Source organism: Hyaena hyaena, unplaced genomic scaffold, assembly GCF_003009895.1.
Source record: "Hyaena hyaena isolate Hyena2069 unplaced genomic scaffold, ASM300989v1 scaffold_414, whole genome shotgun sequence".
NCBI classification, from domain to species: Eukaryota; Metazoa; Chordata; class Mammalia; order Carnivora; family Hyaenidae; genus Hyaena; species Hyaena hyaena.
Window position 1 is genome coordinate 1,131,111 of NW_024081044.1, and position 23,779 is coordinate 1,154,889.

Below are 23,779 nucleotides of genomic sequence, written 5' to 3' on the forward strand. Positions count from 1 at the left end.
GCCCCCCCCCCCCCCCCAGCCAAACAGTGACGATTCGGTTTGTCAGGAGGCCAGAGCTGTGGCTCGTTTCCAAATAAGGACTAAAGTGGGCCACTCTCAGACGCTTGCCTGGGGACACCACGCGGTCAAGTTGTGTCAGAACAACTCGGAAAGCTCCAGGGTTTTCTGGATGCCTCCAAGCCGGTGGAGACGGAGGAGGAGGTCAGGGGCTGACTGTATTTCTGCCTCTGGCCAGACTTCCCTCCCAACTCCTTTTCCCCTTTCCTTCTTCTCTCTTTTCCTCTTTCTATGTTTGCTCGTTTGCCACCTTGTCTCCTTTCTCTCTCCTTCTTCCTCACTCCCTCCACCCCTCATCCCTTTCTCCTTTTTTTAAATGACTGAGTATTTAAAGAGTAATGGAAGAGATTTTTTTAAAAAATCAAAAGTTTGGCTATGTTATTAAAATGTTCTACAGTTTTAAAAAATAAGTAAACTGCACAGTGAATTAGAGGAGAAAAGTGGCCACAAATAAGAGGGAATTGATGGCCTTCACATATAAAAGGCAATTGCAAATCACTAAGAAACACGAAACTCAGTAGATAAGGGAAGGGACGTAAACAGAAATTTTACAGAATGCTGTCAACTAATAAAAATGAAGAAAATTCAGCCTCCTTGGAATTTGGAGAAATGTAAAGTACAAACAAGATACGATTTGTTTCTTATCAAGATAGCACCAGTTTCTTTAAAAAAAAAAAAATTTTTTTTAGGGACACCTGGGTGGCTCAGTAGGTTAAGTGTCTGACTTTGGCTCAGGTCACAATCTCACAGTTTATGGGTTCGAGCCCCGCATCGGGCTCTGTGCTGACAGCTCAGAGCCTGGAGCCTGCCTCGGATTCTGGGTCTCCCCCTCTCTCTGCCCCTCCCCCACTCGTGCTCTGTTTCTCAAAAATAAATACACTTTTTAAAAAAGATGCATTAGAAATAAAGATGCATAAAGCATATATGAGAAGGTAATGAAGACACCCCTCTCCCCCGCACCCCCCGCACCCCCTCCCCACCCACCCACCCCACCCCCGCTGCATCAGCTATTTGAGCGACTTCTACCAGGTCACTGGCAGGCTCCATACTAGGTCCTGAGAAAATTTCAACTCTGAAGAGCCAAACGTCTTCCTCCCTGAGGCTAGAATGAGTCTGTCCCTGGTAGAAATAACCTCCATGTGTCTCCACCCCCGTCTGTCTGAATTTCTGTCTCAGATCCCCTGCCCTGTTTCTTTCTCTTCCGTTGTCCCCCTTCCCTCTGACTCGCCTCTCGGGCTCTTCCTCCTTCTGTGTCCCTCCCTCCCTCCTTCTGTGCGCCTCCCTCCTTTTCCCCCTTCGCCCCCCCCACCAACTTTCTCTTTTCTGTTGATCGCTTTCTGTGTCTCTGTGTCTCTCTGCCCACCCAGCCCACTCAGCATGTGTGATGTGTGAGTCTCCTCTCTCTCTCTCTCCTTCTCTCTCTCTCCCTCCCTCGCTCCCTCCCACCCTCCCTCTCCTGACCCTGGCCCTTATCTTTCGGTGATGTGGGCCTGACCATCCACGCAGCCTGTGTGGCCTGGAGAAGGCGGGCGCTTTGCCACGCGCTCGGGTGGCAGGAGACCCCGCCCCCACCTGCCCTGCGCAGCAGTGTTTGCTGTGACCAGGAAGGGCACGTTTGGGCGGACACCTCCTCCATACTTCCGCACGCACTCCAGGATGGGGTCTTTCCAGCAGCCCCCAAGTTTCCTAGGGCCCAGGAGGTGACGGGGGCAGGGGCAGATCTGGGGGCCCCCCCACACAGCCACCCCTGTGCCAGCCACGCCCTGGGCGGTGAAGTTCGCCCCCCGTGGCCCCCACTGGGTGTGAGCTGACGCAAGTCCACTCGCCCTTCGCCTCGGCGCTTCCCCCTCCCAGACCTGTCAGAGCCGACATGCTGAGGGACCCCACGCTGTCATCCTGCCCCGCCTCCACCCCCCAGTTTGACCCCACAGCTTGGGGAAAGGAGGAGCCTCCAGAAGACTGGGGGCCTCCAGCCACGGGACTTGTGCCGTAATGAGCGGGTAGGTTACACTATGCCACCTCTGGGGTCCCCAAAGCTCTGCTCCAGGCAGACAGGCTGCAAAATCAAAATTATTTTTCCACCCAAAAACCCATCAGCGGAATGAGTCTGTGTGTTGCAGAGGACTTTGCTAGAAGGAGCCGAGTTTTGTTCTGAATTCTCATCTCAAGTATGTAGCTATCCGAGGGCGCGTTTGAAACGAGCCTCCAGCTCACAGATTGGGCAGCACGAGCGTAGGTGACTCTTCTCAGCTGCTTCTGGGAAGCGGCTACAGGCATAAAGCCAGCCAGCCCGTGACCTTGAAAGATCCCTGTTTTGAATGTTTAGTTTTTTGTGCTTTTTAAAAATTCCTGTGTGAGGAAAAGGTCCAGACTGGGATTTAAGGGCATCTGATGAGCCTCGATGGGCTCACAGATCTCACAGGAGCTGGGGGTGGGTTGTGAGATTTCGCCCAGGGCATCCTGACCAGCGTCAGCAGCTCCCCTGGGGTTTTGGAAAAGCTGGTAGTGACGGGAGCACCCTTCTGTGGTGGCCACAGGGATGGGAGAGGTGGGCCCTCGGCTGCCCCCCAGCCACACACCCCCTGCCTTGCTGTGCAAAGACTCCCAGCCTGGCACAACTGGCCAGACGCCTTGATCAAGCCACTCCTGCATGTCTGGGGCTAATCCGCCAAAAAGCCAGAGAGGGAGCCCCCAAGCTGCTGCCTTTCTCCCCGGAAACGTTTCAGAACCCTCCTCCGGGCTGCGGGTTTCTGGCCTCTTGTGCCTGAGAACGTCTCTGTCCCTGTAAGGACGTCGCTTATTGTCTTCCCTTGTTACTACGTGGATGTCAACAGTGGCAGGAGTGGGGGAGGGGTTCTCTGGGGGTCTCAGCCTCAGTGCCCGACCCCAGAGTCCTCTGCTTCCTTCCTCTCTGGTCCTTAGCTCAACTTACCTGCCCTGTGCCTTCCTCGTGGACAAGGCTGAGAGCCCATAGGCGTCAGATCAGTCTCATTGCTTTAGAAAGAGGTTCCTGCGGGTCTGTCTGGTTTGTCCTCAATGTGTGAGTCCCTCAGCCTGCTCTCTGCCTCAGTTTCCCCATAAAATAGAAAACAGCTGACTTGGTGATAACGGTCCCCACTGGCACAGAGGTAGCCCCTCCCCACAGCCTCCTGTGGGATGTTGTCCTGTGATCCCCGCCCTGCAGATGAGAACGTGGAGGCCCAGCGGGGTCGGGACGGGGAGCGAGTGTGGCAGGATCGCTAAGCGGGGGGCTTGACGGTCAGATTCAGGGATGCCGCCGCCATGACGCCTCAGCCGGCCTGGGGTCCTGCAAAGTCACGGGAAGGCGACACAAGCCTGCTCCCTTCGTTGCTGTAAGGAATCGTGCTGCTCCGGCCTTCGGGGGTTGAGGCGAGGGTTCTGCCTCGGCACCGTGATGGCGGCTCCGTCTCGGATGCAGGGAAACTATCCATATGGGCGTCCAAGGGACGTGTGGCAGCTCTGCCGACAGTTTCCACCCCTCCCGCACCTCACCCAGATCCGTGTGTGTGTGTGTGTGTCCTGCTCCTTATACTGACTGTGTGTGCCATGTTTGCACGACCACCATTAACACACCATTTCACGAGCCGTCACGCGTGGCATCATGCTCTGCGCCCGTGCATCGGGGCGGCCAGCTGACGCTTAGCAGCTGGTGGATCATGATCCTGCCCGCACTGCCAAGAGTCCATCTGGTGCTGCCCCTCCTCCCCCAGGGCAGGCCAACACAGCTGGCAGCGCGCCTTGATCAAGCCACTCCTGCATGCCCAGGAGCCAAACTGCCAGGAAGCCGAAGAAGGAGCCCTCAGGCCGCCACCTTTTTTTAATCCCATCCTCCAAACAGCCCCTGCCCTGAACGCATTCTCTGTGTTGCGCGTGAATAAAATGGAAAGAAGACTTGAGCCCAAGATACACAAACCGGGGTTTGAATCTCAGTCTGCCATTTCCTAGCTGTGTGACTTTGGGCAAGTCACTCTCCCTCTCTGGGCCTCAGCTTCCTCATCCGGAAAGCGGATGTAATGGGGCCACCTTCCCACAGGCATGGTGGCAGTCAGAAGACTCACATATTACACCCAAAGTCAGCAAAAATCATAGACTTTAGGCAGAAAGACAGGCGGAAATCACTGTCACTGAAAGACCTGTCAGTAATTCACCGGGGAGAATGGACGTGATTCTATGTGTGCAATGATTCCTAGATGGACTGAGCTTTGAGCACCCCTGAGATAAACTCAAAAGGTAAAGCTGGGGAGGAAGAGCCTGTTGGGAATGTCCGGAAGCATTCAAACCGTTCTGGTTTTAGAAGTATCGCTAACTTCAAAAGGGGCAGCGGGTGGGAAGTTCTGGACCGCACCTGCCTGACGGCAAGGCTTCTATCCACTGACGGCAGTCGGGTTTCCCTGGCCTTGCCCTCCAGCCGTGGTCAGTGAGTCCTGATGAGGCCGAGCCTGACTCCCAAGCTGAGCTGTGCAGAGGTCCTTGCCAGGTGCTGACAGCTTCGTCCAGCCTCGCGGGTCCCCGGGGCTCCTGAGAGCCACCTCTGTGGATGCAGCCCAAACCGGGACTCGACACTGACCGACCTCGGTCTCCTTCGTAGCTTCGGGGGTACAGTCACGGCCGTAGCTGCTGTGCATCAAGCATCAGCTGCTTTCTAGACGAGGACGGAAATTCGAGGCAGAGCTGGGATTCAAACCCTGGTGCCCCCAAATCCCCAAGTCCTAAACCCTCCCAGAACCTCCGGAGCTTTCTCCAGCTCTTGGCAGTGACCTTCAGGGGCCAGTTCGCCTTTGGTAACTGACGACTTTCTGGCTGTCCGGCTACTTGGAAATTTGGCTTTCTTGGTGCTGCTGGGCGGTGCCGGGAGCCTGCCGAGCGCAGGGGACCAAACGGGGACTTGCAGGCAGAATGATGGACATCGGCCAGAGCCGCGAGCCTGAGGCTGCCCCGCCCCCAGCGCCCGGGCGGGGCAGGGGGCACTCAGGTGCGCGTGTGTGTATGTGTGTCTTCTGTGTTCTCTCTTCTGAGGCCACTTACGATCTGTCTCTCCCACCGGCGCCACCTCACCAGGAGCAGTACACGGTAAAGTCCTCTCTCTCTCTCTCTCTCTCTCATTTTGTCTCTCGTTCTCCGTGCTCTGGTGCGGCCATGTTGTTGCTGGGCCTGTTTCCGTGGCCTGTGTCCTTGCTGCTGTCCGGTTGTTTGCAGTGATCAGAGCCCCAGGGTTCATGGCCTCCGCCTCCCATCATGACTCACCATCAGTCCAGGTCTCGGCAGAGGAGGGACGGGGAGCTCCCCCGGGTCTGACTGCAGCCAGGCAGACAAGCGCGGTGAGGTGGTTACCGGAGGAGAAATCGTGCCCGGACCCCGGGATGGGAGAAGGGGGGACAGGCCCACCAGCCGGGACGTGGGCTCTGAGAGGAGGGAGCAGCCTTCCAAAGAACATCCACACCCTCAGGCAAGCGGTTCAAAGAGCAGGTGGTTTTCTGGGAGAACGCCTTGATCGAGCCGCTCCTGCATGCTCAGGACCCGAGCTGCCAGGCGCACGCCTCGGTGCCTCAGTAAACACAAGATTGTGTCTCAGCCTGGCCAGAGGGCACAGCGCCTCCTGGGAGAGAGGGCCCCGCGGCCGCCGGGGAGTCACCTTCCCAGGAGGGGATGTGCCCGTGGGAGGCCCATTTCCAAACGTCACGCATCCAGCCCTTCAAGATTCTAGCTGGTTCCTCTTCCACCCCGGTGCCCCCTTGCTTGACATTTTAGTGCATCTTGGAGACTTCCGCTCTCACCAAAGCAAAAGGCCTGAAAGATGCTTGAAGAAGAAGTAGCCGTTTCCCCATACGATCCAGTTATTTAACTGTGCCCCTGCTCTGCTTCAAGTGATCTCAGCGACTCTCTTGCTGCGCGTCTCCTTCCTCAGGGGCACAGCCTTGAGATAACGGCTTTGGCTTTCAAAAGGGAAAGACGTGTCCAGGCTGAATCCGCGCCCCGCACGATACAGCCCACTTCCCCCACTTTAGTCCCTGAAAAATGAGAGAAAAGAGAGCTTAAAAACAAAAAAGCGTGGGGGAGGAGGTTTTTGTGCCCAGATACCCAGACACACCATGGTGGGGGTCTCTGGGAGAGCTTCATGCATGGCCCACGAGGGGTCTTTGGGGAGATGTTTGCCAGGGGACCCTCAAAAGACCCTGATCTGGATCCATTCATGCATGGCCTGGGAGACCACACCAGGCACGTGGCAGAAGCCAGGATGAAAACTAAGATCAAAGAGAAAATGAACCCACAACAGAACAGATCAGATCCCGGTTTAAGCCTATGAGAGGTTCTCTATCGAAAGCCAGAGGCCGAAGATGGTTTGGACACCAGGGTCCGGGAGAACCACAGGCAGTCAGGGGAAGCTGTCAGATTAAGGGGGCTCTTACCTTGGCCTGGGGGGCTGCACAGGCCTGTGAGTGGACGGGAGGCAGAAGGGCACTGCTAGCAAGGACAGTATGTGCAAAAACCAGCAGAGGCAAAGAGTGGGGCTGGGGCTTGGGGTGCACAGCGGTCGATGGGAATGCAAAGGAAGAAGGTAAGTGGGGCTAGATTTCGAAGAGCCTTGAATGCCGTGCCAGAAGTTTGCAGTTCTGGGGGTTCAGATTGCTCCAGAAGGATTCTGAGGAGTGTGACAACGGTCGTTGGCTTTGACCGCTGTGTGCAGAAAAGATGGAAGCAGAAGGAGACAAGGAGTGGGCGGGGGGGAGGGGAGCTGGGTAATGGGAGTCCAGATAAGATGTGGCGGGGGGCCAGGGACGGTGATGGAGAGGTTAGGAGGGTAACCCATTGGGGATGGAGAACGGGAAACTGAACGTGACGGGTTTCTGGCTGGGGCGGCCAGGTGGGGGGGGAGTTCTGTTAGCCACAAGCCTTTGATGGCCGCACCCAGTGCCCTTCTCTTGGGAGACCTGACTCCCTCTTGGCTACGGGTGTCATGGCGTCTGTGGGGGCTGCAGGGCTGAGGCTTGGGTCCGCTAGGCCCTGGACTGCACCTCTGCGCGGCTCTCTAGAAAAGATGGGCTAAGCAACTCCAGAGGAGTGAGGCGGAGACCCAGCAGAGGCTCCCCATCAGCAACTGATGTCCTGGTGCTCTGTGCTCGCTCGTGTGGGCTCAGGGAATATCAGGGGACGGCCCCTTTAAGTATTTCTTGAATCCTGTTGGGAGAGGAGGCAGGGAATCCCATTTTCAACCAGCACGACCACCCCCAGCAGTTACGCAGGCCCCAGCCAAGTGCTGGGGGGCCCTTAACAAATCCTGAGGCCAAAACCACAGAAGGCCACCTGCTGACCTACCTCTTGAGCCCAAACACAGCAGGGGTGCTGTCTGCCTTTCCCCCAAGACTCCTGGGCCTGAGAGGGCGGGGTCACATGGAGTTGTGGGCCCCACCCCGCCACCCAGACTGACTTCTGCTCCCTCTTTTCGCCCTCTCCGCACCCCAACATCCCTCCACAGTGGCAATAGCAAAGGAAAGGACATCAACACCATTAAATCCCTCCGAGTCCTCCGGGTGCTACGACCTCTTAAAACCATCAAGCGATTGCCAAAGCTCAAGGTGAGATTGGGGCGTGCGGGAGGCCTGTCAGGGTTGCCATGTACAGTTGGGCAGGTTGTGCACTGCTCAAGGACGCTACACTGAAAGGGGTGCTGAATAACATCACATCCGTCATAGGTGGATAGAGTTATTACTACAACCCTCCAGCAGATGGCAGTAAAGTGAGTTGACTGAACAGAATCTGTGTATTATGACAATTTTCCACTAGATGAAATGCCTTGAGGTCAGGATCCCTTTTCCTAATTGCCGTGAAGACATCGTATGGATATCGTAGGGCACGACCCTGATGTGGGAAGCAAGAAACTAGGTTTCCGGTCCCACATAGCTTTTGACATTTCACCCACCAGCTCTAGGTTCGTGTGTCTCCTGTTCCAAAACAGCGTGAGCCAGCATTTCCCAGAGTTTGTGATTCAGGAGAAAAGAAAAGGAAATGAAACGCGGTCATGCAAACACCTCTTTTCCATCGGTGCTTCCCCTGAGGGCCGCCTGTATTACCTCTTAATGTTCATTTCATGCATCACTTTTTTTTTTTTTTAATTTAAGTGAACGTATTGTAAAAAGAAATTCTACGTCAAGGTTCTCAAGCTGGAAAAGCAGAAAGAACCCGATGGTAGTAGAAGATAAAACTAAATATGTTCCCAAAAGATAAGATACTGTTATTTAAATCTAGCCTAAGAGGGGCGCCTGGGTGGCTCAGTCGGTTAAGCATCCGACTCTTTGAGGGGCGCCCGGGTGGCGTAGTTGGTAAAGCGTCCGACTTTCGCTCGGGTCATGATCTCGCGGTTCGTGGGTTCGAGCCCCGCGTCGGGCTCTGCGCTGACTGCCAGCTCAGAGCCTGGAGCCTGTTTCAGTCTGTGACTCCCTCTCTCTCTGACCCTCCCCTGCTCACGCTGTCTCTCTCTCTCTCTCCTAGAAATAAATAAAACATTTAAAAAAAAAAAAAAAAAAAAAAAGCATCCGACTCTTTGATCTCAGCTCAGGTCACACACGATCTCACGGTTCATGAGATTGAGCCCCGCGTCAGGCTCTGCGCTGACGGCGAGGAGCCTGCTTGGGATTCTTTCCCTCTCCCTCTCTCTGCCCCTGCCCTGCTCTCGCACGCACCCTCTCTCACTCTCAAAATAAATAAACTTAAAATCTAGCCAAAAAGATTGCCTGAAAAAGACTTTGAACATGGGTTAAAGAGGAAAAGTATCAGTTAGGTGTTAACAGTAGCAACTAAGCAAGAATTCCTAGCTCCCTTAGAAGGATTGAAAAGTGGAAAGTGACGAAGTGTGGACCATGCGAGTCAGCTCTGTTTACTGCTCAGCTCCTGCAGGCCCTAGAGAAATGCCGGCTGTCATGTCACCAGGACTTCGGCACTGTCACTAGGCACTGTCACTAGCCGATATGTGGCTGCCCTGTGGGCACGAAAGCTTGCATCGAAATGCGGGGAAGCCCAGCAGTATTCAGTTCTGCTGTTCTTCCCCTTTTCTGGGTCAGGGGCCCTTTTGAAAGCTCCCATGAGGGGCCCCTGGGTGGCTCAATCGGTTAAGCGTCCGACTTGGGCTCAGGTCATGATCTCACAGTTCGTGGGTTCAAGCCCCACGCCGGGCTCTGTGCTGACAGCTCAGAGCCTGGAGCCTGCTTCGAAGTCTGTGTCTCCCTCTCTCTCTGCCCCTCCCCCACCCACGCGTTCTCTCTCTTTCTCAAATATTAATTAATTAATTAATTGAATTAGATAAAAATAAATAAAAGCCCCCGTGAAAGCTATGCACTCTCTCCCCTGGGGAAGGCCGGCAGAGCTAGCCTGTAGTTCCAGTAAGTTCGGGGACCCCGGTCCACTCGTGGTGAGGACCCGCTGCGGTTAGAAGCAGAACCGGGTGGGAGACATTCCAGGCCCCGACCCCTGCCTTCTTCGGAAGGCGGTGGGAGGACTCCGTGGCACCCAGGGCAGAATCTCCTGGGCACGTGAGGTTGGTTCTCGAGGTCAGAGCGCCCCCTGCTGGTCAGCGTTCAAAAGGGAAGGAGCGCGCACCTCCAGGTGGGAAAAAGCGGCCCCCAGGGAAGCAGGGACACAGAAGTAACTGGAAATTCCTTCTCTGTTGAGGGTCGTTCCTCCTGCCCTGCAGAGCTGTGAGCTCATGTTGGGCTCAGAGAAGCGGCCCCGTTACCCGGGAGCGGAAACCTGGGCGGGGAGATGCATGGAAACCCAAGATCGAGCGCGGCCCCAGCACTTGCCTCCCAGAGAGAACCGCGTGGCCTTAACCGCGTGGCTCAAGGGTCTGCGAGCCGGGCGTGGGCTGCAGGAGGCGGTCGCCCGGCCAGGCCCCCTGCCCCTCAAGCGCTGTGTCCACTCCGCCCCCCAGGCCGTGTTCGACTGCGTCGTGAACTCCCTCAAGAACGTCTTCAACATCCTCATCGTCTACATGCTGTTCATGTTCATCTTCGCCGTGGTGGCCGTGCAGCTGTTCAAGGGCAAGTTCTTCCACTGCACCGACGAGTCCAAGGAGTTTGAGAAAGACTGCCGGTGGGTCTCCGCCGTCCTCGGTGTCCCCATGGGGCGGGCGGGGGGCCCGAAGCACCGCCGCCGGGCTTGGAAGCCGCGGAGTGTGGGGCTCCGGAAGCGAGGCGGGTGCAGCCCCCCGGGGTCCCGAGCAGGAAGAAGGGCGTGGGCGTTGCCCCGCGTGGCTGTGGGTGGGACGCGCCGCAAGCCGCCTGCGTAACTCGCCAGCCGTCGGCTTGGGGTGGCCTGGGGGACGTTGACACACGTCCATGTCCCCTCGTTTGCAAACCTCTACAGCCAGATGTGTTTCAAAATTCAGAACAGCTTGCAGTTGTTTTAGAAAGATGGTGTGATACGTGCCCCGCATGGGACGTGACACCCTCACCTGGGTCTCCGGCATCCCTGTGATCAAGCCTTTCTTTCTTTTTTTTTTTTTTCTGGGAAACACGTGACTGGCTGCCCCAAATGGGGCAAATAACAAGTATGAAGAGATTCATGTCCAAATGGGGCAGGTTTGGTGGCCAAACGAATTAGATCAGAGATGGACAAACTCTGCCATGGACCAGAGAGCACGCACGTTTGCCTTTTGGGGTCTGTGGTCTCTGCTGCCGTCATGACACAGGGCAGCCGGGGGCGCCTGGGGGGCTCAGCCCGTTAAGCGTACAACTTGGGCTCAGGTCATGATCTCGCGGTTTACAGGTTCGAGCCCCGCGTCCGGCTCTGTGCTGACAGCTCAGAGGCTGGAGCCTGCTTCGGATTCTGTGTCTCCCTCTCTCTCTGCCCCCCCCAAAAAGATAAACACTTAAAAATGGCACAGAGCAGCCAGACAACACATAAACAAATGTTCCAATAAAATTTTATTTCTATATTTTTCTTTTGTTTTTAATAATCTCTAAACCCATCACGGGACGTGAACTCACAACCCCGAGATCAAGAGTCACATGCTCATCTGTCTGAGCCAGCCAGCTCCTGCTAAAATTTTATTTCTAGAAACGAAAACTTGAATGTCTGCGTAAGTTTCATTTGTCAAGAACGCACTCTTTTGTTCTCGACCACTTGAAAAACGTAGAAAACCATGCCTCGTTTGTGGGCTGTGCAGAAACAAGTGCACATTTGGTCTGCAAGCCGTAACATGTCAGTCTCCGAGTTAAAAGAAAAATATCTGGCTTTCAGAATTTTCTAGACTTTGAAGTTGTGGATGAGAACTTGTGGACCTGAAGTCCCCCGCATCTTTGGGTCATCCTCAGAATGGAAATTTTTAAAAATTTTTTATGTTTATTTTTTCGAGACAGAGGGGGGTGGGTAGAGGAAGAATTGAGAGAGAGGGAGACCGAGGATCTGAAGCGGGCTCTGCGTTGACAGTTGACAGCACAGAGCCTGACTCAGGGCTCAAACTCACAAACCTCGAGTTGGTGACCTTAGCTGAAGTCGGAGGCTTAACCGACTCAGCCACCCGGGCGCCCCCTTGTGGTGGACATTGCTAAGTGCCCAACACACGCTGTTGCTGTGTAAAATGTTACAACGCAGGAGATGGCAGCCTGTTGTTAGCTTGGTGGCTGTTTTCCTGCCATTGGAAGGACCCACACTCTCGGCCACATGTCTGAGGCTAAGCCTTGTGTCCCTGGTCCTTGAAAAGGAGCAACCCCCGCCCCCTGGGGCCTGATGGACCCAGAAAAATTCCTGTCTCTCTCCCTGCTCTCAGTCCCCCAAACCTGAGGCTCTCACCCGCAGGACTGGAAGTTTTCACGTTGGAAGTGAGCACTGGGTCCTGAGTCCGCCCTCCCACTGGGAGCAGGGCCCTGGCCGCGTCTGAGGATTCCAGCATCAGAGAGCCACACACGGGACGGAGCAGGGCGGGCACTTCCTGGGCTGAGGGATGCCGTGTGGGCTGGCAGGGGGGCCCCTCGTCCTCCCATCTCCGACCACCAAAGACGAGGGTCCCCTCCTGCGTCCGCTAACAGCCCCCCTTTTCCGCGGCAGCGGCAAGTACCTCCTGTATGAGAAGAATGAGGTGAAGGCCCGGGACAGACAGTGGAAGAAGTATGAGTTCCATTACGACAACGTGCTGTGGGCCCTGCTGACCCTCTTCACCGTGTCCACAGGAGAAGGCTGGCCACAGTACGTGGCCCGCCGGACCGCCCCACGGAGGAGTCGGGGCAGGGGCGGGGGTGGGGGGCGGGCAGGGGGCCCAGGGAGCAGGGACGGGAAGGTCTAGACGAGGAGGGGTTTGCTCCTGGCTTCCCAAGGTGGGATCCCTGCAAGGTGCATCCAGGGCTGTCCCAGAGCAGCAGCCTGCAGGACTTGGGGGGGGGTGTCCGTCCCCCTCCCCCCCCCCCCGTGCTAGTTCCCATTTGCAGAAAGGCTCTGGGGACACAGGCAGCCACATCCTCTTAACCCTTTCTGTGCTGCTGAGCACAGATCAAGGACACAGCCCGGATGTGACATTTTCCAAGTCCCCTTGACCCCAGGACCGTTCCTCACCCAGACAGAGCCGGTCAGGGCGGGGGTGAGGCTGAAGTGTGCAAGTCCAGAGCCCCACCTGTCTTTACTTAAAATTTGGATACCTTTTTCACCACGGGGTTTGTAGGGAGGTTTATGGGGGTGGGGGGGAACTCGCTGTGATTTTTTTTTAATATTGTGGTAAAATACTATTTCTCTCAACAGCTGAGGGGTTTGGCACCGCCTTAATTTGTGCCCACGGCAGGTGCCTCCCTCTCCGCACCCTAGCCTCCTCGCAGGGACTCAGAGATGCCACCTGATTCCAGCGTGTGTCCTGGGGACCCTCATTCCCTCCCTCCCTCCTTCCCTCTCTCAGGATGCACACCACCCCTCACATGCCTTTCCACTCACCCACACCCACACCCAGCACCCATGCACGGGGGGCAGTGCTAGCCCACGCGGCACCTCTGAGCAAATTTTTTAGACAGCCCTTCCTCAACAGACTTCACTTCCATCTGTCAGAAAAATTGTCGGAATATACTTAATGATTTTGTTCAAATAAGGTACTTTATGGCCACCTGCCAAAAAGTTGTCACTGGAAATACACAGATCTGTCGTGTCTCCTTAGACACAGAGCCCTTGAGCAGTGCACAACCTATGCAACTGTTCAGAGTAGCTATGCAGATGTACACTCTCATGTTCGTCCCCACTACACCTTCTCAGCACCACCACCGATGCTTAAATGCTCCCCCACACACACACTTATGTGTGTGCCACCATGACCCCCATACACACTCCCTTCCATCACCACCAGCCTGGTTTCCCATCTCAACTTGGCCCGGCCTTAGTGGGTGGACTTCGAGAAGTCCCTTTAAATGGCTCAGCCTCAGTTTCATCATGTGCAGAACGGGGTCAGTAATAACCTCCCTGAGAGGGTTGCCAAGAGCATAAGTAAAATCATTTCTGGCCACTGATAGCCCGCAGGACGCTGCTGTCAAAACTCCTCCCAGACAGAGGGGGTGGAAACTCTCCTGGCTTCGTAAAGTAACCACAGTAATTGGCGTCAGAAAATGATGACGACTTCCATCTTTGTGCTGTTTTCTTTTAATATTTCCCTCCATCCCTGTTGCCTGTCCCACTTTCCCCCTCCCCCCGCCCCGCTCTCTGCCCCCCAGGGTCCTCAAGCACTCCGTGGACGCCACCTTCGAGAACCAGGGCCCCAGCCCCGGGTACCGCATGGAGATGTCCATCTTCTACGTCGTCTACTTCGTGGTGTTCCCCTTCTTCTTCGTCAATATCTTCGTGGCCTTGATCATCATCACCTTCCAGGAACAGGGGGACAAGATGATGGAGGAATACAGCCTGGAGAAAAACGAGGTGCCGCTTCCCAATTGCATCCTTCCTTTAAAAACTGACGACACCCCCACCGTACATGCGCACGCGCCCGCCCAGAAAGCCGCTCCTGGGGGCATCTGGGGAGGGCACGGCACCATTCATTCTCCAAGCAGCATTCAGTCTGTAGGGCGGCCCTTCGTGGGGTTCCCAGGGGAAAACACACCTAAAGAAGGTGTATGTATCAGTCAGTCTGGATGAGGTTATACCGCAGTAACAAGCACATCCAGAATCTCAGTGCCAGAGATCCACAAAAGGGTTGATTCCTCATCCAACACCACATGTCTGGGAGGCCCTGGTCCACATTTTTCCTTTATTCTGGCTGCTCCCTCAGGCACTTCAGATCAAGAAGAGACAGTGGCAAACCAGTGTGCAATTTGGTGGGGGGGGGGTGTCTGTGCCTGGAAGTGACACTTCTGTCCACTGAGCCAGAGCAAGTCACACATCGATGTCTGGTGTCTGTGCAGTGGGGGAGTGTAATCTCCCCGAGGGCAGCATGGTGAATATTTATGAATGAAAATCCAGCCCTCCCGAGAGTACAGATGTGGCCCCTGGCTCTTCTAGAACTGTCCAAGCTGGCTGGAGGACCTGGAATGCATCCTTCCTCTGCTCTGTGGGCCCCGAACCCTAAATAGCCATTATCCCTCCCTCCCTCAAAGAGGAGGAAAAGAAGCAAAGAATTCAGTAGGAAAAAATGGTTAGACTCAGTGTCAGACTTTGGTTTAAGTTCGAGTCCGGCCCCCTTAGCAGCTGTGCTGCCTCAGGCAAATGGCTTAACCCCTCTGAGCTTGTTTGGCTCGCCTGCAAAGTAGAGTTACTAACGGTACCCACTTCCCACGTTGGCTTAGCGGATTCGGGGGGTCACGGGGGCCGTACCAGCGTGAGGTTCGGCAGATGGCGACTTCTTGAGGCACCTTAGGTGTTGACAGAAGGGGTCGTGGGAAAGAGCTTACAGGAGTGAGGAATTCGGGGCGGGGAGGCACAGACTCGAGTGGGTGTGCCTGGGGGCTGTGGCCAGTTAGAGGGAGGGTGCGCGGCGCCCAGGCACCCCTCTGCTGCCCGGCCCTCACGCCGCCAGCCTCCCTCCCGCAGCGGGCCTGCATCGACTTCGCCATCAGCGCCAAGCCACTGACGCGACACATGCCGCAGAACAAACAGAGCTTCCAGTACCGCATGTGGCAGTTCGTGGTGTCCCCGCCTTTCGAGTACACCATCATGGCCATGATCGCCCTCAACACCATCGTGCTCATGATGAAGGTGAGCCGCCAGCACCGCGTGAGCCCCCCCATGCCCGCCCTCCTCCAGCAACGCGGTGCCACGCCCACCGCACGTTTCCCAGACCGGCCACTCCCTGTGCTCTGCTGTTCCCTCTGCCTGACACACGGTTCCCACCACTCGCCTGGCCAGCTCCTGGCTTCGCCTGCAGGCGCCTTCCTCCAGGAAGCCCTCCCTCACCTCCCATCATTGCACGAGGCACCGCTCTTTGCAAGCACCCTATCGGCTGTCTCACGTGTTATAATATCACTGTTGGGTTGTCCAGAAGTCCCCCAACCAGCCTCTGGGCTCCAACGGGGGCCAGGCAAGTCCCGCTCACCCCTGAATTCCTGGGGTTCCGCAAGCAAATCCCTGGCTAGGAGGGAGCAGGAGGCCCTGGATAAATGTTCGATGGGTGAAATGAGAAAGGAGGGGCAGGTAAGGACCTTGCAACCCTCGGGCCCACAGAGCTTCTTCAGGGTGAAAAGTCAGAACCTTGGGGCTCCTGGGTGGCTTAGTCGGTTAAGCGTCCGACTTTCGCTCAGGTCATGATCTCGCGGTTCGTGCCCCGCGTTGGGCTCTGTGCTGACTGCCAACTCAGAGCCTGGAGCCTGTTTCAGTCTGTGACTCTCTCTCTCTCTGACCCTCCCCTGCTCACGCTGTCTCTCTCTCTCCTAGAAATAAATAAAAAACATTTAAAAAAAAAAAGTCAGAACCTTTCACCCTGTGGTTTGAAGACCAAAGGGCAGGATTTAAGCCTAGCTCCGCTATTTAATTCAGCATTTAATTTTGGGGGCTGGCGACTCTCAGGTGTCAGTTTCCCCGTGGATGAAATGCGAATGATGATAACAGAACCTTCCTCCCGTCCTCGGGTGGGGGTGAGGATCGCACGAGGAAGTTCAGGCGAAGACATTAGCTCGAGTCCCCACACTTCGGAAACGCTCAGTACTTAAGCTGCTAATTTTTGAATTGGCGAGAAAGCAAGTGCCTATTTTTGCTTGAAACGCTTCTCTCTGAGTGGGTTCTTTTATCTTTTCATTGTGATGATCCCGCATGGTTTCGAACAAGCAGAAAAGAATAGGACAGCACAGCGCTTCTCAAACTGCAGTGTGTTCACGGATCATCTGGGGATCTTGGGAAAGCGCAGATTCTGCTTCAGCAGATCCGGGGCGGGGTCAGGATTCTGAAATTCTAACCAGCATCCCTGGGGTGGCGGGTCCCCCCAGATCACCGGGTCTCCAGCAGCCCGAGGTGCCCATTCGGAACACGCTCTATGTTTGCTTCATCTATTTGTTTTTTGTTTTTTGTTGTTGTTGTTGAGGTGAAATTCACATAATATAAAAATCACCAGTTCAAGGGCGCCTGGGGGGCTCCGTCGGTTAAACCGTCTGACTCTTGATCTCAACTCAGAGTTGAGTTAAAGCCCCAAGCTGGGGATCTGTATCGAGCATGGAGCCTACTTAAAAAATATTAACCATTTCAAAGCATGCAGTGCGGGGACAGCTTAGTACTTTCACCACCCTGTGCAGCCATTACCTCCCCCTACTTCCATAACATTTCATCAGAAGGAGAAGGAGACCCTGTCCCCGTGAGCAGCCACTGACCTCCCCCAGCCTCCAGCAACCGCCAATCCGCTTTCTGTCTCTGTGGAATTACCTATTCTGGATATTTCATCAATTTTTTAAATGATTATTTATTTTGAGAGAGAGAGAGAGAGAGTGCACGCATGTATACAGGGGAGGGGCAGAGAGAGAGGGAGACACAGAATGTGAAGCAGGCTCCAGACTCTGAGCTATCAGCACAGAGCCCGATGCAGGGCTCAAACCCACAAACCATGAGACCGTGACCTGAGCTGAAGTTGGACGCTTAACCCACTGAGCCCCCCAGGCGCCCCTGGTTGTTTTCTTTCAAATCTCGGTCATCCATTTCTTTCCCTCGTGCTGTTGACTTTTTGAGGAAACCAGATGAGTTGAAAGAAAACTGTCCACCTGTGGGTGCGTTGGTCTCCTCGTGGGGTATTGTGACTTCTCCACGTGCCACATCTCCTGTAACCCGGTCCTCCAGGCTGAAGGTGGTAAACCTGAATCTGATTAAGTAGTCTGGACAATAAGATTTCATAAGGAATCAGAACAGCGGTTACCTCTGGGGCAGGTTACTGGGCAAGGGGTGCAAGGAACCTTTTGGGGATGCTGGAAGTGTTCTGGAGGGCAGTCTCATGGGGGTGCATGGGTAAGGATTAGAAGAAGGGGGCGCCTCGGTGGCTCAGTGGGCTAAGCGTCCAACTCTTAGTTTCAGCTCACGTCATGATCTCACGGTTCATGGGTTCGAGCCCCGCATCAGTCTCTGCGCTAACAGTGCAGAGCCTGCTGCTTGGGATTCTCTGTCTCCCTCGCTTTCTCTCTGCCCCTCCCCTGTTCTTGTGCTCTTTCTCTCTCTCTCTCTCAAAATAAATAAACTTAAAAGGAGCCGCATCAAGCAGCAGTCCTGGGGCCTGGGATGCTAAGGCAGGACTCAAGCTTGTCGGGATGTGAAAAGATTAGCCCAGCCCCTGACCAGCTTGCAGGGGGCATCGGTCGCCCGTAGAAAGCCCGGTGTCCCTGTCTTGCCTGCCCCCAGGACAGGACAGTCCCAAAGCTGCCTCCCCAGCTCCCCCCTGCCCGCTGACCCCACTGACCCCACCATCCTTCCTCCTCTCTACTCCAGTTCTACGGGGCCTCGGTTGCTTACGAAAACGCCCTGAGGGTATTCAACATCGTCTTCACCTCCCTCTTCTCTCTGGAATGTCTGCTGAAAGTCATGGCCTTTGGGATTCTGGTAAGCACGACCTTGGGGCTGGAGCCTGGATTGGGGGGTGGGGGGCGGGCACTGGGTGCTGGGCGATGGCCTCCCCACCCCCCGCGGCGGCCCGGGCATCCCTCCAGTGCCCACGGACCCTAGTCATTCATTCTTGCGCTTGCCACGTAACGAGGGTGAGACCCGGCCCTCCGGACCGTGCCTGCGCGCCAGGCGCATGCGCGTGCCGTCCTTCCTCAGCGGGACCCAAAGCGGGGGAGGGGGAAGGAGCGATTACCACCCAGTTTAAGGAAACGGTGATCCAGACAGGCCAAGTCCGCGCCGTCCCAGCCGTTCTAACCACAATCCACAGTAAGGCGTACGTTTTGCAAAGGACGCAGCAGCCCCCAGCAGCCTCGCCGGTAGACCCAGCTGACACGAAATTTTCCCCAATCCCGTTTCTGCTCTTGTCGTGGGCCCCGTGCTGTGACGCTGTCACTTCCGCTGAGGGCGTAGCTTTTCTGTTTTAAATGCCGTTCGTGGCCCCCTAGCTTGTCTTCATCTCCTACTAGGGCAAGAGGTCTTAACCTGAAGACCAGTGATCTGTGGGTGCAGGGAGAGGGGCGGAGGGGGCTATGAAAATAGATATGAGCAAACCACACCTGTATTATTCGCAAGCCGCTAACTGACATTAACCTGGCCGGCCGGGTGACCAGCGCTGCCTATGTCCCCGATACAAATCAGATCTCTCTGTAGCGCCTGATGGAGGCGACAGGTACCCTCCAAATTTGGGGGTTTGGTTTTGCTTCGAATGCCAGTGACTGTCCACCTACCACTGGAAATGAGTTCATGCGTTAATGAAGGGCATTCATCATTGGATCATCATTTAAAAATATTTTTTGATACTTTCATTTCAATATAACAGGCACCCTTGCAGTCCTGGGTATTTTATTTTATGCATTTACAGAGTTTTCTCTGAGAAGGTCTTCCCAGGAGGCCAAAGGAGGTTCACCGCCCCCCCACCAAAAAAAAGCAAAGGCCTGAACTGATGGGTTGTGTGACGGTTGTGTAATGGAACCTTCTAGAAGGTCCCCTGTGAGTGGCCGAGCTCAGACTTAAAACAAGTTGCTTCCCTCTCAGCCACCCACCTAGCCCACCTCTCTGAGGAGAATGGTCCATGGCCTTGCCAGGGTCTCAGCGGGGTGGAGGCTGGAGTCCCGAGGGGGCAAAGGGTGTCAGCTTTGGCACCGGGGGGACCTTGATTCCAGTCGCATCCGGGCTGTGTCACCTTCCATCTCCATCACGAGGGCTTGTTCTCTTTGCAAACCCCCGTGCAGCTGAAGTGCATCTGGAGGCCAAGGGCAAGGCCTGGCGTGGAGTGAGCACCCCTCGATGCTAGGAAGGGCCACCCTGGGGCTCATTGCCCCACCTTTCTCCTCCCAAGCGGCAGCAACCCCGTTACCCATCAGGAGCACTTGGGGACATTTCTTAAAATGGACTGATGCCCCAGAGCCAACCCCACAAGTTCAGATCCACTCAGTCAGGTGGGAGCCCCTGAATCTGTATTTTTAATGAATACCCCAAGGGGAGTCCAAGATACACTGTGTGTTAAACACCAGGCAGGCCAGGGAGGCAGCCCAGGGCATTGACACTGACTCAGCATTTCGGTCCTGGGGATGCCACCAGGATGGGTCACAGACGGCGGCGGGGGGGGGGGGGGGATCCGGGTGCAAATCCTGCCCCAGCCCCTTTGTAGCTGCACGGCCTCAAGCGAGGCACATGGCCTTTGTCTCCTGTTCCCACATTTACAAAGCAGGAGTCGTGTGCACCCAGCCTCCCAGCAGCAATAGGTTCAGACACAGCTGGGCTGTGCGAACTTTGTATCCCTGATCGATCTTCTGGTTAATAAAGTGGTTTAGGGCTCCATCCCCCTGACCCCTGACAGTCCCACAGGGGCTTGCGTGAAGGCAGGCAGAACTTGATGAAGCCTCAAGTTCGCCATGTGCAATTTAGGCAGTGGGGTTGGGTGGGGGGATGAACCCTGTAGTCTGGGGCGTAAGGCCCATGGCCAGATGTCTAGAAAGTTGCCTTCGTTTGGATTCCCCCAGAAGCACAGCCTGAGGTAAGGACTGAGTGCAAGGAATTTAACTGGGAGCCCAGGGAACTCGGCGTGGCGGGGACGAGTGAGGCAGGACCCAGAAGGCAGCCGTATAAGATGTGTTATGCAGTCAGTTCCCACTGGGAGCAAAAGGGGCACAGTTCCCCAGAGGACCAACAGGGGGCAGCAGAGAGCACATGCTTCAGAGTTTCTACCTGAAGGAAGGAGAGAGCTGGGGTCTTTAGCCTCTAGGGCCCATCAGTTATAGTCAAAGTCGGCTCCCAGGAGAGCCATTTCATTTGCAACCAGAGGAAGACCCTGGGCAGAGCAACTGAAGGTGTGCAGGTGAAATATGAGGGGATCTGGGCAGGGCCCCAGCAGCATCTGCTAAAATCCCAAAAGTGCCAGTGAAACGGGAATTCCTTTTAGATGATTACGAAACAGCATCCATTCTTTGAGCACCTGCTGTATATATAACCAAACTCCACCCCTACACTCCCGCTCATTATCTGATTGTTGTTATACCTCCGTCTTCCAGAAGAGGGCGCTAAAGCCCAATCAGTCCCAACTCAGGACCTTGAACTCGTAAATGCTGAAAAGAGTTTGATCCTGGAACGCACAGCTCCAAAGCCTGGGTCCTTCTCGGTGAGGCAGAAGGGCTACCTCAGGGTCAGACGCTCAGGGGAAGTACCGACCCCTCAGAAGGGGACCTGAGAGCCCCAAGCTGGCCTCTGCTTTGTGAGGACGCTGGGAAGGTCCCACTCAGCTTGGAGGCGAGGGCTCTCTGTTTGAACCAGACCCTTGGATTTAGGCAGAGGTGCTGCTCGGCGTGAGATCAAACAGTGGGGAATATTTCAGTATTTCAACAGCAAGGTGCTTTGCCTGTGTGACCCAGTTGAGCCAGCACCCAGCCCAGGGATGTCAGTCAGAATAGGTCAGGCCGAGGTGCAGTAACACAACCTCCCCCCTCCCCCCACCGCATGTCGGTCACTTCCGTCAGCAAAGGTTTTGTTAGCATTCAGCGGGAAGGGGGGGAGACTCTCTGCTTCATAGTTACATGGGGACCCAGGCCCACAGAGCACCCTCCACCTGGAACACTGATGGTCACCAAGCTCAAGGTTAAAAGGGCTCTGGTGAGTCCTGTACTGGCCAGGAGGTGACTCACACTGCCTCTGCGCAAAACCTATTGGCTGTGACTAGACATGGGCGGCCCCATCTAACCACAGGGGGGCCGGGAGATCCAGGCTGGCGTGTGTCCCGAAGGCCTTTGTCCCCCGTTACCATTCCCCTTCTTCAGATTAGGAAGTGGAAGAACAGAGAGGTTAAGTCACTGGCCCACGGCCCATACAGCAGGATGCTACCACAGCTGAGACTCGAACCCACAGTCCCCTGTCTTGGCGAGCGTGCTGTAACAGGGGCGGCCTTGAACCCAAACCCTGGGCTCGAACTGAGTTCGGTCCTGACTCTTCCCCTCCGTGAGGCTCATCCCAGATGGGTGAGCCGCATCGCACTCCGAGCCTCAGTCGCCTCGTGTGAAATGGGTAATAATCCTTTGCTCTGAGGGTTGACGTGAGGATCCCAGTGACATCATATACAAAGCTTCTGGGGTCTCAGGGAGCCCCAGAGAGACAGGCAAGGCCGAAGGATAGCCTTCTCTCTCCAGCAGAGAGAAATCGGGCCTTGGAGGCACCCTCTGGGGCCAGGAACGTCATAGGGGTCCCAGGGAGGAGGGCGCAGAGCAGATGACACTAAGCGCCCCATACAGCAGCACTGTGCCATCTGAATGACCAGGAGTGTGGCGGGCACTCGGGCATCAGCAGCCGTGCCCCACCACACCCCGGGGCCGGCCGTGGCAGCCAGGCATGGAGCCCTGCGTTGGCATCTCTGTCTTGTGGGTCCCCATTCTAGAATTATTTTCGCGATGCCTGGAACATCTTCGACTTTGTGACTGTTCTGGGCAGCATCACCGACATCCTCGTGACTGAATTTGGGGTAAGTTTTCCCGCCAGCTTCTCTCTGGGTAACTCCTGGCTGGGTGGAGAATGGGTGGAGGGGAGGGAATCTTCCAGAAGCAGCAGTCCCAAAAGCCACAGCTGACTTAGGCCAGCACTTGACCGTGACCAAAGAGGGAGAGGTGGGGACCCCAGGGGCAAGGGCAGCCCCTCAGGAGGACAGCTCGGGGAGACGGGGGAGCCTAAGGCCACCGCTATGGGGCCAGCACTGCAGCGCGAACTTCCCTGCATCTTGGCCGGTGACCAATGAATAAATAACATGGATGAATGCATTGAGACAATTAAAGGATCCCCAAGGCTGAGCCCTGCCCCCAGACCCCACACAGTGGTGGAGACCCAACCAGCTTTAAGTCCGTTGTGTTTGAACTTCTGGTTCCGTGAACCTTCTGGTTCATGGAGGGAGGTTGAGGAGGGAGCCGTGGCCCCAGGGCCAACAGGGGACACCACTCTCAGGGCCTCGAGAAGGTCCCTAGGATTTCCACTCACTTCCGTCCCCAAGCTTGGGAGGCTTGCAGCTTGGGGGGGAGGTCCCTGGACCTCTCTGTGGTGGCCCCACAGGCCACATCATCCTTCCCCCTCATCTGAAAGACTCAAGGCCCCAAAGCTCCCATCTCAGATACCCTCTTCGGCCATTTTCCAGTAAGCCCAGGCCTGGGAGCTGTCGGGAAACTGGTGGGGAGGATAGGAAATCCTCACAGGGGGAGCAAAAGAGCAGACTGTCGAAGCTAAGGGTGGGAAAGGATATCAGCCTCATCTAAATAGCAATAAAAATAATGGCCGACCAGAACGACACACTAAGTTGCATGGCAGGCACGGTACCAAGCGATTCACGTGGATTAGCTCGTGGTACAGGGCAGGGGCTCAGCAGATAAAAGAATTCTTTTTGGAGGGTTTAACTGAAGGGATTGGACAGCAGAGACCACTCACGGAGGGGAGGGGAGGCGGGCAGAGCAGGATGGCCAAGTGCAGCACCCCCTCTCCCCTGGCCACCATGAGGAGCTGTCACCTGCCAGGTGCTGAAGCAGAGAGGAAATCTGAGCTGGCATGGGGAGGGGACGCCTGCCTGGCAGGAGCTGTGGACCCGGGGGACCCTGGGGGGACAGAGCCTCTGCCCAAGAGGAAGACCAAAGCAGGCTCAGGGCATTGGGGGAAAAATACCCAAGCCTGTCTCCCCCCACCCTCCATCTCCTGCCAGTGCCTCCCATTGGCCATGCCTGTAGCCAGAAGGGAGCCAGGAGGCCAGAGAGTGGGGGCTGGGGAAGGTGCTCAGAACAAGCAGAGAAAAGGGGAGAATAGACCTGGTTGCCATGTGGCCCCAGGAAGGGGGTGTTGCCCCATTTCACAGATGAGGAAGCTGATGCCCAGTGCCCCGGGGAAGTGAGGGGCCTGCCCAAGGTCACGCACCTAGACCTGGTAACTCCTGAGAGCTCACTGGTGGCCCCTGGGGTGGCCCCATTAAAGTCCCCAGCAAAAAAGGATCGATTGGCCCATTCTCCCACCCTGGACAGCTGATGGGACTAATGAGCTACACAGAAGGGGAGGCCGTTCTCTGATAATGTCTCCCAACACCCCTCTCCCGAGTGGTATCCGGGCCACCCCTCTTAGCCATGAGTTCCCCTGAGCCAGAAATTCTCCCTTCCCTTCATCCCATGCCTAACAGCTTCCTCTCGAGAGG

The 23,779-nt window shown here is 55.8% G+C and overlaps 1 protein-coding gene across 3 annotated transcripts in view; it reads left to right on the forward strand.

Annotated features, from left to right (window-relative positions):
- CACNA1A (calcium voltage-gated channel subunit alpha1 A) overlaps nucleotides 1-23,779 on the forward strand; it is a 219,146-nt gene that overhangs the window by 165,908 nt on the left and 29,459 nt on the right. For all 3 annotated transcript variants that reach the window (XM_039252248.1, XM_039252246.1, XM_039252247.1), the window contains exons 25-31: nucleotides 7,553-7,652; nucleotides 10,001-10,161; nucleotides 12,118-12,255; nucleotides 13,752-13,953; nucleotides 15,061-15,225; nucleotides 17,926-18,036; nucleotides 22,001-22,084. In XM_039252248.1, the coding sequence (XP_039108179.1) occupies nucleotides 7,553-7,652; nucleotides 10,001-10,161; nucleotides 12,118-12,255; nucleotides 13,752-13,953; nucleotides 15,061-15,225; nucleotides 17,926-18,036; nucleotides 22,001-22,084 (961 nt within the window). The remainder of the gene's footprint in view (nucleotides 1-7,552; nucleotides 7,653-10,000; nucleotides 10,162-12,117; nucleotides 12,256-13,751; nucleotides 13,954-15,060; nucleotides 15,226-17,925; nucleotides 18,037-22,000; nucleotides 22,085-23,779) is intronic.